This window comes from Cloeon dipterum, chromosome 1, assembly GCF_949628265.1.
Source record: "Cloeon dipterum chromosome 1, ieCloDipt1.1, whole genome shotgun sequence".
NCBI classification, from domain to species: Eukaryota; Metazoa; Arthropoda; class Insecta; order Ephemeroptera; family Baetidae; genus Cloeon; species Cloeon dipterum.
In genome coordinates, this window is record NC_088786.1 from 32,003,537 (window position 1) to 32,019,918 (window position 16,382).

At 38.8% G+C, this 16,382-nt stretch overlaps 1 protein-coding gene across 8 annotated transcripts in view; it reads right to left on the reverse strand.

Moving 5' to 3' along the window:
- Window positions 1-16,382, reverse strand: part of Neto (Neuropilin and tolloid-like) — a 59,086-nt gene that overhangs the window by 17,785 nt on the left and 24,919 nt on the right. For 7 of the 8 annotated variants that reach the window (XR_010575509.1, XR_010575507.1, XM_065494456.1 and 4 more), the window contains exons 2-3: window positions 8,190-8,237; window positions 3,299-3,538 (exon numbers count right to left, since the gene is read on the reverse strand). Coding sequence is in view for 6 of the 8 variants with exons in the window: in XM_065494456.1 (XP_065350528.1) it covers window positions 3,299-3,538; window positions 8,190-8,237 (288 nt within the window). In the remaining 2 variants the exon portion in view is untranslated. The remainder of the gene's footprint in view (window positions 1-3,298; window positions 3,539-8,189; window positions 8,238-16,382) is intronic. The other variant, XM_065494414.1, reaches the window with a different exon arrangement.

Here is a 16,382-nt window from a genome sequence, read left to right on the forward strand (position 1 = left end):
TTAAGAAGATTATTTATTCGGAAATGAAAAGCATAACTCGACGCACTGTCTGCGGCCAAGTATGGCGACACACAATAACAGTCGCTGCGTTCTCTTTTAATTAAATTAACATTTTTCGGCCATATTCCAGCGGGGGTTTCCCGTAATTGCAAAAATGCGTGACAACAGTGCTAACACCCTCTGGAGATGACACCACTGTTGCATTTCGAAATGAGATGGCGAAGGAAAGAAATTGAATTCAAACAGCACCCACTGAGACGGAGTGATAAGGCACGCGTTGTTTCATGGGAAAGCTTTTCGACTCTTTGATCCTTTTGAAGAAATCAAAAGAGAAAAGGAGAAGAGCTGCTATTTGAACCGCGAAATCTGCTTTGGGTAAATGTTTGGTTTGTCTTACAAACAAATATTATTTTTAAATCTAAATTGCTTTCCAAAAGGTGGAAATCTCATTCAATTTCTCAACCGAGAGTTTCCCAAAAAGTGTCATACGCCGTTGGATACATCTCGACGTGACGAGAAGAAATCTGCCTAGAAAATATGGTCAAGCGCTGTTAATTTTGAGGAAAATTCACTATTTGTGTTCAAAGTCTCCAACAGATGGCGCCACCGTATAGTTACGATTTGTATGGCACTTTTCGCTGTGATTTAAGAGTAAATCCTGCTGCTACATGCATTCAGCCCTATAAATGATTTCTTTTGATGTGATAAAATAAAAAAATGGTTCATCCAATCGCTGTAGAAACGAAATAGAATTTTTGGAAATTAAAAATCTTTGCTGACGTTTCTACGGTGATTTTCTGGACTGTTTTTTGTTACCAGAACATCAAAAGAATAAAAAATTTGAAGCGCAGAATGCACAGCAGCAGGATTGAGTCTGAAATCGTAGCGGAAGCGTGCTTTAAAATCGAAAGTAACCGCTGGCGCCATCTATAGGCAGCTTCTGACACTTACTTAGAGGCTTTCGCAACTGGTGAATTGACAATTTTTTACTGTAGCTAAGTCTCCTTTAAATTATTTTATTTGTTAAAATTAACCTCTGACTGCAGAAGCCAACAATTCTAATAAATTTCAATTGTTGTCCAGCCCAAGATGTTGCCCAGATTGATATCTACTTTAAAGAGAAAGCAGCAATATGTATTTCCCCTTTTGAGCAATAATTTTCATTTCCCTGTTGAGTGTTATAATTAAATTCGATTTTTCTGGTCCTCTATTCGTTTTTGTTTGATTCTCCGAGGTAAGAGTGGTGCATTGAATAACAAACTCTCAGAATTCAATCAACACGATCGGATTGAGCGCAGACGCTAGTTAATGAAGTTTCCCTGTTAGGAGCGCCACTAACAACCGCAGTCGCAGCCTTTTCATTTCGCCAGCGTCAAAGGCAGACGCGAGTGCAACCAATTTTTTTAGTTGAAAATAACTCGATGCTGCATGGGCGTGGAAATAAAAATCCAATTTCCCGTTTAACAAAGCGAGAGCGCGGAAATCCTACCTCAGGGGCGAGAATTAAAAAGGGACCGTCATCCAGCGCAGCAACGACCTAAAAGCTTTTCAACTCCACTTATGGAAAAAGAGAAGTGAATAAGAGAGAACCGCGCGCGCATCATCTTCAATAGAAAGATACCGCTCAGCCGGGCGGGCGGGCGAGCGAGCGAAGGGGCGAAAGGACGAAATGAGCAAAAGAGAACGACGAGCGCGTGGGCCCTCTTGGACGAAAAAAATGGCACATACCCAATAAAGCGTCTCCATTTGTAGCCAATTATGTGCGGCGCCAAAATCGACGAACGCGCAAGGGAAGACAAAGCGAATAGAGAGACAAGTAATGGAGTTAGACGGCTTAACTGCGCCCGACAAAATAATACGTTTGTCTGACGAGGCCCGACGCCCGAAATTGGCCATAAAATTATTGCTGGATTACGCCCAACCATCAAGCACGGCCGCGCCTGAGTGATTTACTCGCATGCGAAACAAACAACCACCGAAACACTGCCTGTGCGCCGGTCTTCTCGATTTATTTCCAATTCATGGAAAGCGAGTGGATTATATACGTGATATATACGACGGTACATGTTGAAATTTTCATCCCAATATTTATGACAGGGCAGAATAAAGTACATCACTCAATGGTGAAAATTTCTAGTAGTTATTATATATGTTTTGATTTTAAATAAATAATGTAGAGTTTTTGTTGTTGAAAATTTGATATTTTTTGTTCGATTTTCCAATTTAAAAAAGAGCTCTAAAAGTCTCAATCTTTTGTTTACAAAATAAATAATTAAACCTTTAGAAGCCTGTTACTTTTGGAATAGTAATTTAACTGTAGATAAATTAAAAACGGAATTTTTCTCGTTGGAAATGTCGAGTTTTATTTTTTAATAATAATATGGAACTAGTTTCGGTTACAGCCCTAATTACGATTCATTTTATTCCCAGCCCATCGAAAATAGAATTAATTTTGGTCAAAATGTTAAACATGAAAGAGTCTAATTAAATTATTTCGTTCACTTTTAGACTCGTTTCGACCTCCCCTGATCAGCTGAGGGGTGTTTACACTACACCTGAAAACTGCTATATTACAACCCTTGTTGAAATAAAAAAACTTATAGCGCTGGAATTTTTATTCTTAATGTACTCTTTTTAATTTTTAAAAACAGTAAGGAGTTGTAATTTAGAGTGAGATGTTGAAATTTTAAAATATTTTCAAGCCCTGAGAGAGCATGTTTAAGTAGCACATTTTTCCTATCAAAATTGTAGCCATCAATCAAAATTAATTAGGATTTTTTATGAGAAAGCTAAAGCCTAGTCTACTGGACGATTTCTACGAGGACAAGTACAAATTTTAACGTAACTTTACATTGTCCGTCCTCCTCGAGTGAATTTCCTCAACAACAACCACGAAAGTAATTTAATTATTTAATTATTAGTTGTTTGTTTTACTAAACTTCTCCGTCTAGATGCGGCGGAATTGAGCAATTGACGGAGGCAACTGGGGACACTGGTCAGGCAAACCAGCCAAGCGGTCGGCGGCCAGCACTGGTGATAAATCAGTGTCAGCCACATAACACACACGCGCGCGCTGATGCTCTGGCGTCTATACTCTCTTTGTACAAAGGCCGCTTTACAACAGACGCACGCACATTCCACTGAGCACAATCGAGCTAAATTATCAGGGGTTTACTTCGCAAACGGTATGTTAGGTGACTGAGACCCCAACGATTGATGGCGCTTTTTCTGCAGTTAAAAAGCAGGTCTGCATTCAAGCGGCAACATATATGTATAGGTTAAAAACGTTGTCACGTACCTTTCAAAACTTTAACGCAGTCAGTGTTGTTGGGATAGTTATTGGGGTAGTTAGGCGAGTAGAACTCCTTCTTGTCTGGTGCACCAAAAGAAAAGTTGTGGCACACAGGTGACGTCGAGGAGCCTTCGATGCTCACGTCCTCCTCTCCTGAGAGGGTGAGCGACGCCGCCGTCACCGCCGGCCGCTGCAGCGCCAGAGCAGCGTCAACCGCCTCGAAAGGCAACACGAGCGATGACGAGCCTGCAAAAGGCAAAAGTGAGTAAGTTTGGAATTACGTAATTATTTAGAAAATTATAAGTTAGAAAATTCCTGTTGTAAATTTTGCACATGTGAACAATTCGTATATTACAGCTATTAAAATTCAAAGTTCGTGTATCATTTTGTATTCTTTATATCATATACTCGACACAGTCAACACTCAAATTCAATTTCATAGCTTGAACCACATTTGGATGATAAATTTTAAAATTTAAATTTGTTATCATTAAAATTTATTAGATATTTGTCATAAATGTTTAATAAAGATTTTTTTTTGTTTATATTAGGAACAAATTCCTGTAGCAAAATGTTTGCGAATCTGTACCATGAATTAACATGTATTAAAAACTATTAATACTTATGTTGAGAACCTTCAAAGGCATGAAGTTATCGTGTAAATTTTACGTGAATGCAATTTTGGATATGAATTACCTCTGCTGCCTTGTAATTTTCCAAAATAATAGCACAACTTCCCGCTATATCGTTTATATCGTAATTATTTAGGCTTTGAAATGGGGCTACAATGACTGCGATTTGATGGCTACAGAGCGTAAAAAATATCATATATAAAATCAGAAATTGAAAAATTTGCAAATAGACTAAAACATCTAATCCTAAGAGTTTCCTTGAAAGACATATTGTAAAATATTTTATATTTCGGACACTTTATAGGCAGGGTTCGCTAATTTTGAAATGCGCAAAAATGCACCACTGGTTTTTGCGAAAAAACTAGCTAGAAAATCCTACCAGCTTTGGGGTTTTCCACATTTAACCCAAAAAAGTCATACTTCGCGCCGAAAGAGTCAGAAATTTTGTAAAATTACTAAGATCGAGAGTTAAAATTTTCGGTCTTTTGGTGAAACTATACTGGATTTTAATACTGATTCTGTAAAATCCCCAATTTTTGATCATCCATCAAGGGAATTTTAGACCTTCCATAAGAATGCATGAGTTTCGGAAAAATGCACAAAATTGCAGAAAAAAACATAAAAACGGTTCTTTGCAATGCAGTGGGTGATGGGTGTTTCCGGGAAAATGCGGGTTTTTGCGAACCCTCGTGATTATAGGAAATTAACCCAACCTTGTCACCTCCCACCCTTTTAATTTGATTATATTTATTGGCTTTCAAAGAGTATTTTGCCAAAATTATAATTTTTTAATTTTGCTCTGTTCACAATTTTATGGGTTAAATTTCTAGTAGATTCATTTTACAAACTTCTCGCACCGAAAATGGCCAGCAAATATTGTGAATCACACACTCGGATGCAAATAACGCAATTAGTCTCTCGATAACTCACCTTCCTTAATGACAATTATAAATTTAAGTTTAAATTAAAACAGCATGACTGTAATACACAATTTTGATGAATAATAATCCTGACATAACATCAACTTTGTTTTGCTCGAGGTACGTTTCCTATGACACATTTACAAAATTCTCCTAGCTCATATTTTTGTTTTTTTAGTTTTGGGCACGAAACAAAGGTCAAAAGGAGTGTCAGTAGTCAGTAAAGGATTGTCAGTTGGCTGAAACGAGGTTCACGTGCGTGGCCATGCATTATTACGAATTTAGCAGCTAACTGCGAAATATGTGCTCCCGAGAGTGCCCCCGCGTGCGAATATTTGTCATTTTGTGCGCCCCCTCGCTCTCTCGCTCGCTCGCTCGCACGCCGCCACTTTGTTACTTTTTACACGCTCGTCTGTCTCGCTTTTTGCAACAGCAGGCTAACCAGATTATGATTGATTGGCGCGCGCCCCACAAAGGGGGTGGCTCTTCAGCACGCGAAAGTCCCTTAAATCGCGAGCGAAAGGAGGAAGCAAACGGCGAGTAATAAAATTGCTCCTTTCACGAGCGCACAAAGCGAAGAGAGAGCAGGCAAAATAATAATTTCCACGCCGAGCGCAGCAGCAGCAGCGATCGCAGGGAAACGCGCTCTGATAAGGTTGAAGCCCTTTTAACCAAAGTAATTTATAACGAAACTTGATTACCATTAGGTGACAATTCATCACGGTCACTTGGCTCTTTTGTTTTACCGTTTGAGTAAGTAGATTAGGTTGAAATTACCAGAGTGGAACGGAAAAACAATTAGCTGCACTCACAGACAGATTTACACGGAAAAAACCAGTTCATTGTGGGCAAAATTTTATTCGATTTAATAAGTGCGTTTGAAAAAATACTGAAAATTTCAAAACTGATTTAAAAATGAAGTCTATGTTCAATTTAGGTTCATGATAAAATAAATCGACCGATGGGTCATTTGGACATTCACCAAGCAAAAAACTAAGGATTTTGTTCTGGGCTCTGTAGCTTTTGTTAAAAATTTTAGGAAACTCCACTCTTTCTAATTTTAAATTTCATATTTATGCTTTAATATGGAAAATATCTTGCATATATATTTTAGTGTATCCATGATATCAAATTATTTTTAAAACAAATTAATTTAAAAATTCAGATTAAAAATATGACAAAAATGGAGCTATGAAAATTTGGACAATTCGTCAAATTGTCTACAGCTATTAACGAGTTATTAGTGTTTTCATGGAAAAGGGCTAAACCCTAGGGGTTTTCTGTAACATCATAAATGACACACCAACAAATTTCGATTTGTCTCGTCAAATAGAGCCAACATACAAAATCATCATGATTGAACTGGCTTCTGTATTAATAGATTTTCAAACAATTCCCATGAATACCTTTAGAGGTTCATAGCATAATTTGTAAAATTTACCTGCTTTTTTAGCTTCTTTGAGAGCTGACAGTGAAAGCTATAAATGACAGTGTTCTACATGCTTTAGAACGTTCGAATTTCTTACTTTTACACAGTTTTTCTCGGGCAAATTCCATTCGGACAAATTACGCGTCCCCTTAATTACATTTATCACAGAATCAAGAAACTCACCACGCAAACTAAATCGCAGAATCCTAAGAGTATTTTTGTATTGTTTAATTTTAACATTCAAACAATCCTCATTTCTATCTGCTGGTTTCCTCGTTTAAATAATAATAATGGAATGCAGAATCATCAAATGGCTGACAAACTGTTGAAAACCAACTTATAAAAGCGGAATTTCGCTGGGGGTGCTGAACTCTTGTTATAGAGAGTCGAAATGCACGCAAGTTTCGATTTCTGTGAGGGCCGGAACTCAATTACGATCTCCGTGAAATTCGCCCGTGTGTCCCCAGCGCGGGACATATAATCTAGTTAAATCTTCAGCTGGGGTTGGCAATTTTCAGTCCGCCGCGCCGCACATCAACCCTTGCGCACAGAGCATGGACAAACAATAGAAGCCCGCGAGGCACGCATTTACCCGTGCCGAGCCTGCACGAAATTTGCAATATTTATTTAGCATTTGGTTCATTCTGTACGCACTCTAGATCAGCCTTCGATATTCTTCCGCTGGAGCTGAGGAAAGTTTTCCGGTTGCTAAAGGAGCAGAAAAATTACGAGGAAAGTCGAATGGTAAGTAAGTTATCGCCGACGCTGAGCCAACAAATAGAAAATACAACAAAATTTCGCGATTTACGACACGCTTTCCGCAAAACTTCCGCTCGTAAAGCCACTTCGGCGAGGCAGCATTCTCGGCTTTTTGGTGAATCGGAGAACGAGTGGAGACGACAAACAAAAAAGTCCCAACATATATATAAGTAAAATTTGTATGCAGAGCAGCTCTTTCCTCGACATGAAGGCAGATGGGTGGAGTGCGGGGGGGGGGGTTCCATTTTGGAAAATCAACCAGGAAATGAAACGGCGGCTGTCTCGCTGCGACAGAGGTCCTGATCAAATATGTATGTTCCGTGCGAGCCCACACACACGGACGGATGGACAGAGACTGCTCTGAGCACATCAAATATCAAAGGAGAATGAAACCTTTGAGGGATGCGAACGAGAATGAATACAAGTAGCTTGGCTAAATATGTGAGCACAGGTGAACGTGGACTTGATACAATTATTCGTCTGCTTTGTATTTCATGATGGGGTCCAGCGATAATTTATGATGTTTAGTTTGGTTTTTAATATATTATTTACGATCGATTCAGGATATTTGGTTCCAAATTTAACAGCTAACTCACTATTGATAGAAAAAGAAGAGAAATTTTGGGACAAAGAATAGTTTAAAAACCAAAAATGAACGGTGGAATTTTCCTAGGGGAAAATTGCTGCTTGAATTTCTGACCACTCTTTGGTCACAAAAATCCTGCTTCATGATTCCCATTAAGACTGTAGATTTCTTTTTTGAGTCTACAATCAATATAGTAATGCGACATCAAATGAGTACTGACAATGAGCCATGAAATATTAAGCCAAATGTGTCTTTTTGAAACATTTTAAAATGTTTTTTTAGATGTTACATAGAAGGAATCGTCATTAAATCATATTAATTTACAGTTAATTCTTCAAAATAAAAATGATTTTGGGCACTTTCAGTAAAGAAACATTTTAAAATAAAATAAATTTATAATTCAGAGCTCGTTCAAAAATCCGAAAGAAATCAGAAACAAAGAGAGAAAAGGACAATTTCTGTTGTATTTAACGGGTAATCAGCGTGTTCATGTCATGGAATGGACGGGACTTGTTTCGTACATCTCTGTTGAAGAGAAGGAAAGGCAGAAAGGGTGAATTTATTTACTCACCATGCGCTAGCTGAGCAAACAGCGCGAGGACCGCCAAAATGCAAACTGCTGAAACAAAGAGAAGCCGGGATTAGCGGGCTGCCGCTGTTTAGACTGCTTTCGAGAGGTTAATAATGCCATTACGGCCGAGGAGGAACGAGCGAATAAAGAATAAGTGCGCCGAGCGAGTCGAGGGAAAACGCTGCCAAGCAGCAGATTCCACCGTGCCTGCTAACGACACTAGCAGATTGCTGCAGACGGTCCTAATTTATTCAGACGAACGACACCAGGCCGAGAAATGAGAGAGCAAAAAAGTGAGTGAAAAGTTGCGACTGATGCATCAGCAGTTCGTACCCGCCGCCGCACTGATTAATGCGCTCTCGTTTTGCGGTCCCTCCTAAAAGAGGACGGACCGTTCTTTCACGCTCAATTTTTAGAAATCTTGATTGCACTGATGACACTGTGGTATACAGTAGCAAAAATTTAAATAATCTCGAGCCCTGCAGAATGAATAATACTCGAACTTGTTCTCGTTGGTTAATTTTATTATTTATTTTATTAGACACCAACGGTGTACAACACAGAGTACATTATATAACGATATTATTTAACTGCAATTTCTTATATTTAGCAGCTTGAAATAAGGTAGTTGTATTATTTTTACAATTGAGGAAATGCTACATGTCTATACAGATTTCATCGCAGAATTGGCAAACACAATTAGCAGAAACATCTAGATGAAAACGTTCTCGTTGGTTAAAAGATGACAAAAACTTGTATGGGTTTCAAATTCATTGCATTGTTAAGGCATATTCTAAGGAGTTTCAAGGTAATGAGAGGTATTTTGAGCTTTTCAGGGATCTATTCTGGCTGCCCAATGAATGTGATGAGAAATAGGTGGTTAATTTAGTGACTCAAATGCTCAAATAACTCAAAAAATTATTTCTCATGAATAGGGTGCTATTTATATAGGGCTTAAAAGTGCCAAGGCTTAGAACAATTTCAATTTTAACTATATTCTACAGATGTGCCCTAATTGATTGTGACGCCTTCACGTCATTCCCAAGCTCCTTTGAGCTATTTCAAACAAATATATTGCCAATTTAGTTTAAATAAATTAAACTTTCTCCAAAAATCGAAGTTTTAAACATATAAAAGCTGTTTAAAATTATGAAGACCATTTCGTTGTCCCGCCGTACGTATCCGACAAAGTGTGGTGGATTTTTAGCACCCTTTTGGAGGCGTTTGATGGTCTAGCTCTTTAATATGCTTAAATGCGCTGCTGTCCCGAGCAAAATTCGCAAAAACCGCAGCTTTTGGGCTTGCGTGGCAAAACCTCAGAGACCACGCGCGTCTCGCGCTCGTATAACTCGAATCTACGGTGCAGATTAGGTGTTAAAATAGTTAAGCCGAGAGAGAGAGGCACTGAGCGCAGGACGGAAGACTGAACTGGCGGAACGAAATTCATTGAGCGTTAATTACTTCTCGAGCCTTTTGCCAAGAAGGCCAGTGCACCCGCTGATAATTGCAGGAGTGGATGTTCGAACTTTTTCAATGCTTTTTCCGCTGGTTGTTGGATGAAATTCAACTTCCTGGATGAGAAGTTGAGCAATCTGCAGAAAAATTCTACCTCACGAATATCGCAAGAGAGGAAGAAAGCCGTATTATCAACATCAAGCCAAGAGAAAATTATTGAAAGCATGCAGTTTTAAAGAAAAACGGTAATTAAAAAGTGCAATTTACAGAAAATCAATTTTATCTGAAAATTAGGTCGAAGCTAAAATATATATCTGTAAATTTATGAGAAAATCGGCTTTAATTCAAAGAAGTGAATTCTGTCTTCTCTCAGAATATCAAGATTTATTTCGCTAACAAGGAAACTCTTGGGATTCAACGATACAGTCAAAACCATTGAATTCATGTAACATTTCCTGATATGAACCACTTACAGTGGTAGCAATGTTTCAATACGACAATTTAAACGATTTTTAAGAATAAAAATTGATTTTAAAATATAGCTTTTGTTAATTTGAGCTGAAATTTAGCTTACATAACAACATTGTTCAACAAATTAAATCAATTGGTGACAACAAAAATGGAGCTACATGAACATGACCCGATAGTCATATCAGAATGATTGATCACATTTTCTTGAACTTTGATGAGCTATGCTTTGAGCTATTTGCGAAATTCCATTTCCACGGAAAGTCAGGAGAGTCAAAAATAGCCCACCGATCGATTTGTCTCGTCAAGTTGTCTGTCTATCAAATATCACCACGATTGAATGAAAACTGGCTTCACAAGTCTATTTTGAATGGTTTCTCATGCGTAAATCCCATAAGGATTTTTACATTCGGAGCTCCATAGCTCGCGCAAACCCCGTAGAATCAGAATTTTCCCCTGGAATAATATCATAACTCGTTGGATACTTCAAAAATTCAATGGCTCATCCAAAAACATCAAATTCTAAGAGTTACCTTGTAAGTTTTAAAATGAGGCCCCTTAAATTAATCAAAATCAGCAACGAAAAATTAATCAATTTGTGTAAATTTCCGAGGTATTCGGCAATGCCTGTTTTTTCAATTATAAATTGTCGCACTGAATTACGTATACAATTTAATTAACCATTCACATGGCAGATGAAACAATGCACAACAGTGAATTTAATTTTGTTTTCTTCCTTAAAGAGTGTTTTTCATCAAACAAGCGCAAAGAAAATTAATTGTTGGCGCACAATGCACAAAGTAAACAGCGCAGTGCGTTCAAGTTCACGCCCAGAACCCGGAACAGAGCTACTGGAAGAGAAAAACGTGCTTGCTAAACAAATTTACGAAAAATCCAGCAGCACGTAGCAGACCAAAACAAAAGAGGCTCAATTTTCGGTCGTCATTGTTCGTTATTCTCCGTACCATTAGCTGCGGACAAAAAGTCAGCTTTCTTTCGCAGCACGAGACTCATTTGGCTCGCATTCTGTGCGTCGCTCGCTAATTTCGCGTACAATGCTGCTGAGAGCCGGCAGCAAAATCAGTTTATCTCTGCGCGAGCGAAACGCGAGCGCCGTGTGTAATGTAATCTTGACGCTGTACGAAAAAAAGGGACGCGAAAGCGGATCTATCCGGCGTAAGGGCAATTCAAATGACTCGACCGTCCGCACAATTTGCAGCCTCTTCACGCCCACTCGGCACGTATTATCCCCCCGTTCTCGCAGCTCTCCACGCGAAATATCTCCGCGCATTCCTACCGCTCGGATTTGCCATATCCACGTGCTCCTTCCCACGCTTTCCGCCACGCGATCTGCCCGAAAAAAGGGTTGCCATGATGCTCCAAAGGTTTTAGTTATATCCTGTGTTTTTAGGGTGCTCGATCCTGTGTAAAACCTTTCTTTTTGCATCTCGCCCAAACGATTTCCTAGTATGACAGTAAAAGAGGGGATGTAAAACAATGTTGTTCAGAAATTAATTTTTTAAATAAATTTATCAAAGCAAACCCTTTGTTAAACAGTAAAAAACTTTGATTTTTTTCTTAACTCCACAACAAATGACTCTTTATTAATTTTAAAAATATTTTTAGCATAAATATAACAGATACAAATTTAAAACTAATACTTTTCTACTAGAATTGGTTGAAAAATTGATTTAATTACATTTAAAATGTTTGAAATGCAGCCGTTGTATGTCTTGAAAACTATATTGTTGTCCTCCTGTTCCTAACCGACACAGAGTAGTGAATGTAGCGTCCAGAGTTCTATGTTTTTGGAGTGCCGCCATTTAAATAATTTTTTGCTTCACGCCGAAAGACTTCTTAAGAGATGCAGACTTAAAAAAATTACGTTTTAAGAAATATCCCAAAAAGCAAAGGAATTTGCACGAAAGAAATTAGCCAAAGTTTGTCCTTGAGCTAATTAAATTTAATTATTTAAAATAAAATCTCAAAGGCAAATAATTTTTACGCATTTTTGCGGCTACCAAGAATTGCTATTCCGATTGCTTTTCTAGTTCATACTGAGAGATTCCCCCTGGCAACCTTACAAGGATCAGGATTAGATTTGCACGAAGCAAACTCATGTGCGCTGAACCACGTCTCACCGCCTTATTTTTCAATTAGACCATTTCTCGGCCTTTGAAAGGATCGTGGAACCCTTCTCGGCGCCGAGATATATATATACTGAGACCAAGTGCGGCTCCATTTTTCTCATTTCTGCAAGATTTAACCTCGTGACGCGCGCAGTTGCCGTGATTTTAAAAAATGCTGCTCCCTTTTCGCTTTAATGATTAGCTTGGGCACACTTTTTGTCGGGCCAACTTTTCGTTTCGACCACCCTTTCTTTGGCATCATTCTTGGAGGACAAAAACGCTGACTCACGAGAACAGTATTTCATCACGCTTTTTACTGCCGAAACACACACAGAGGTGCACCAGCTAGCACGCTGGACGTTTTTGCTCGCCAGATTTATCATGTTTTACGTGAAACGCGCCGCAGAAAGTGCGCAAGAGAATAAATTTTCGCTTCCATTCCCACTTTTCAGCCTAAGCAAACACTCAAAAGCCAATTTTATTTCCTCTCATCTTGATCTATGATCATTTTTAATATATAAATCTTGATTCTCATTCATTCTCCACGTCCCACCCTATTTCGTTTCTCCTTCTATTGAAATTTGGAGGACACAGAAAATGTTGCTTTGGAAAGCACAGCGATTTTCTGCTCTCTGATCTCTCGTCTCTATACCTTTTCTGTTTTGGCTTCACAGAAAACAAATTTCTGGCGTTTCAATCACAACACGACTGGGCTTCTCTTATTGCAGTCTGTGAGCTCGAGTGATCAAGATTGGTACACAAGGCTGATCCAGTTGGCTTCTCTCAAAAGAATCAAAGACAGTTTTAATCAACACCGTCATTCAGTAAAACCATACGTAACATGTAGAGGTCTCAGCCACGTAATTTTGAGGCGCCGGCCGGCTGCCTGGCTTAAGCCGAATTTTAGCCATCCTGCTTTTGGCGCAGCTGACAAAACTTTAAAAGTGAGCTTAGATATAGTGCTTAACGGCCCAAAGGGTCAGAGACTAAAATTTTCCCTGGTTTCTGGATGACCACGTGAGCGAAAATTAGCCGACTGGCGTGATGCATCTTGTTGAGACCTCAAGTAACAAGATCAGCTTGATCATCATGGAAACTTCTATATTATCTCCGCTCTGATTCGCTAAATGCAAATAGCTCACTCATCAAATAACAGGTTCTGCTGGCAAGCCGCGTTGCAGAAAAATGCGTTTCTGCGTGAAAAATGCGTATTATATAATGTGATTTCTCTTTTGCATGGCTGGAGGGAAACGCGGCGAGGCAGTCAAGTGAATCGAATTGGCTGCCGCACCGAGAGATGTTTCATTTCATTTGCGATTCCGCATATTGCGGCCCGTGGCGTTTCCCCCCATTGGAAAAAGTTATCGTCCGGCCGTCCGTCCGCTTTTTTTACGTTTTTGACCGCGTCGCTCGACAGCCGGGCCGGGTCTTTGCTATGAATTATTGACTCGCTGATGCGACTGTTGATATAAGTAATAATTTCCAGTTGCGCGGACCACGCGTCACTCTGCAATCTGTGCACGTTTTCAAGGGATTATCAAATAAATGTGCAAATTTCTGTTGTGCTCGCAGTAAAAGTTTTAAGGCTTTTTACGTGTTCTGTCGGGAACACTTGGGGAACAACATTTACATAATTTATTTGCCATGGACTCCAAAACGGTGGGGCTTTTTTTTAAAAAAAAAACTGACGTTACAGTGTTGGATCGAATTATAAAAAGGGTTTAAAATTACCTGTGTTTGGAACTATGGAGAGAGTTTGCATACAGACCGGTATTGAAATAATAATTAAATCATTTTGAGTGTTTTAGTTTAATTAGACCAGCTCAATCCCATGTGGAAATCTTTCTTTATTTGCCCATCAATTTTCTCTTGCCTGACAGTCTCTAATTACGTCGACCTTTGTTTTTGTTTCACTGCGTTACATAAAAAACAAAACTGTTCCGATTGAGAGCTTTTAATCTCTTTAAGTGTATGAAGTTGAATTTAAAAGAAAAAGCTGTTCAGCCTTTTCACGCGATGTTTCCACCAAGTTTACTTTCGTGAACAAAAAAGTATATATTGAGGTTATAAAAATGTAATTTAATCGCACTTCTGTAGAGAGGGGCTTCCCAAGGGCATATACATTAATCATATTTAATCCTTGAGTGTAAAAAACCTCCATACTATATCAATACTTATAAAAGGATTAAAAGTAGCAGTTTTTTACGTATTCCTACAAAAATGCCCCGCTAATTGCAACTCATGTTTCATTCTAGCTCGTGAATTAGAGCTGCCACCGCAGCGTCCAAAACTAGTTGATCAGGACATGTCTTCTGTAGAAATACTGAAAAATAATCAACTTGATTTACACCGGAGAAGCTGTGTTTAATTTAATCGGAAAAATTATAATGACTGTGAAATTTAGACGATCGACTAGTTTTTTCGGAGCTCTTCCAATAGTTGCTGGACCAACCAATGAGCACGAAAAATGCGATTTTAAGGCATTTGAATCATACTTAAAATCGTCTAAATTAACTCAAAATCTGATAATTAAGTTTACGATTTTCCTTCGTTAGTAGATATTTTCCCCACAGTTAATTTTTAAGGAAATTTTTCATGCAAAGGGGATAAAAATCATGCTTTTTTGTCACCGTTTTCAGTGGTTTGGGTGGGTCTTAAATTCAGACGTCTCTTCAACCCCATAACCACCCCTTCAACACTAATCCTAACTATACCCAAAAAGAATTGAATATTGCATTTTAAAATATTCGCTACTATTATGAATTTTTAATATTATTTTTTTGCAATCTTCTTCACTTCGATTGATAGGAATGGTTGAAGGGTTGATTGATGGAACAATATTGGAATAACTTTTGACTTGAGTTCCTCCAAGTAAAGCATAAATGATAGATTATAGTTTAGCTCAACACTGTCTATTTCAAATCGTGAGTTTTTGCTATTTTTTCGTGCTTTTGGAGCATCCCTGCTCGTCAAGAAAATGACTTTTATAATAACGTTTGGGCAAGAACATCAGAAAAATGCAAAATTGTAGCCTAAGAATGTGTTAATTGAGCTAAAATTAAGTATAAAAACTGTCTATTTTGCATCAAAAAACGGTCTGAAAATTGTCTACTATTTCCCAAAAAAAAACATCTTATTTTCAAGGCCCTAATGATTACTCTTCATTGGCATCTATCAACAACTTAAAAAAGGGTGCGGTAAACAGAAGTTTGGGAAGCAAAGGGGCGTCCTGCTACTTTTGGGATCAGCATGATTTGCATACCAGTTTATTGAAATCAATTAACTGTACCTAAAGGAATAAATTTAACATGCTTTTACATCGATTTTCGATGTGATTGCATTTGGCATTGACATATTTTGAAGTGAGTGAAACAAAGTGACATGATCTGTCTCAGCACTAGCAGCAGGTCAGGGGAGATATTTTTTTCGAAATTGGGTAGCTCTCAATAAGAAATATCAGGGGAAACGAGAGAATTTCAGAAAGTTAGGTTCAATTTCGCAAAGATCTCATGAAACCCCATTTGATACTCTCACCAAAAGAGAGCGTGGCTCCACTCAGAGTATTTAATTAGAGTAAGATGAATGGAGAAAGGGAGCCCGCCCGGTAAACAGCTTATAATTTAGCAAGTTCACTCATTATAATCTCTTGTGCTCATTTCTCAAAGGGTTGTCCGTCGGCTTGGAAGTGAATGGCAGGCGTAAAAAGTGGCACGTGGGGCGGCTAATGCGTTTGATATTGACTGACTAGGTCCCCTCCGCGGTTGCTGTAATAATAACAACAACAACAGAGATGCCGCACCGCCAACAACAAAGTGCACCCATAAAGGAGATGATTGCACGCGCGCGCGCGGACAAAAAGTACACACACTTCGCGAGCGAACGCGCGCCTGGCAAGAAAATTTACGGAGAATAAACGGCGGCGACGACGCTTAAACTCGGTTTGAGCCTCTGAGAGAGAGAGAGATGATGTATTCACTTTTTGCCGCAAATCCAATTTGCACGCCCCTCTCAACACCCGGCCTTTTTCTTCTGCTCATTGTTGCTGCCGACGCCAAATAATAATACAAACACACATTATACACTCTCGCACTCAGGCACAATAAAATGCTGCAGCATCACGCCTGCTGGTGATGAACTTCTC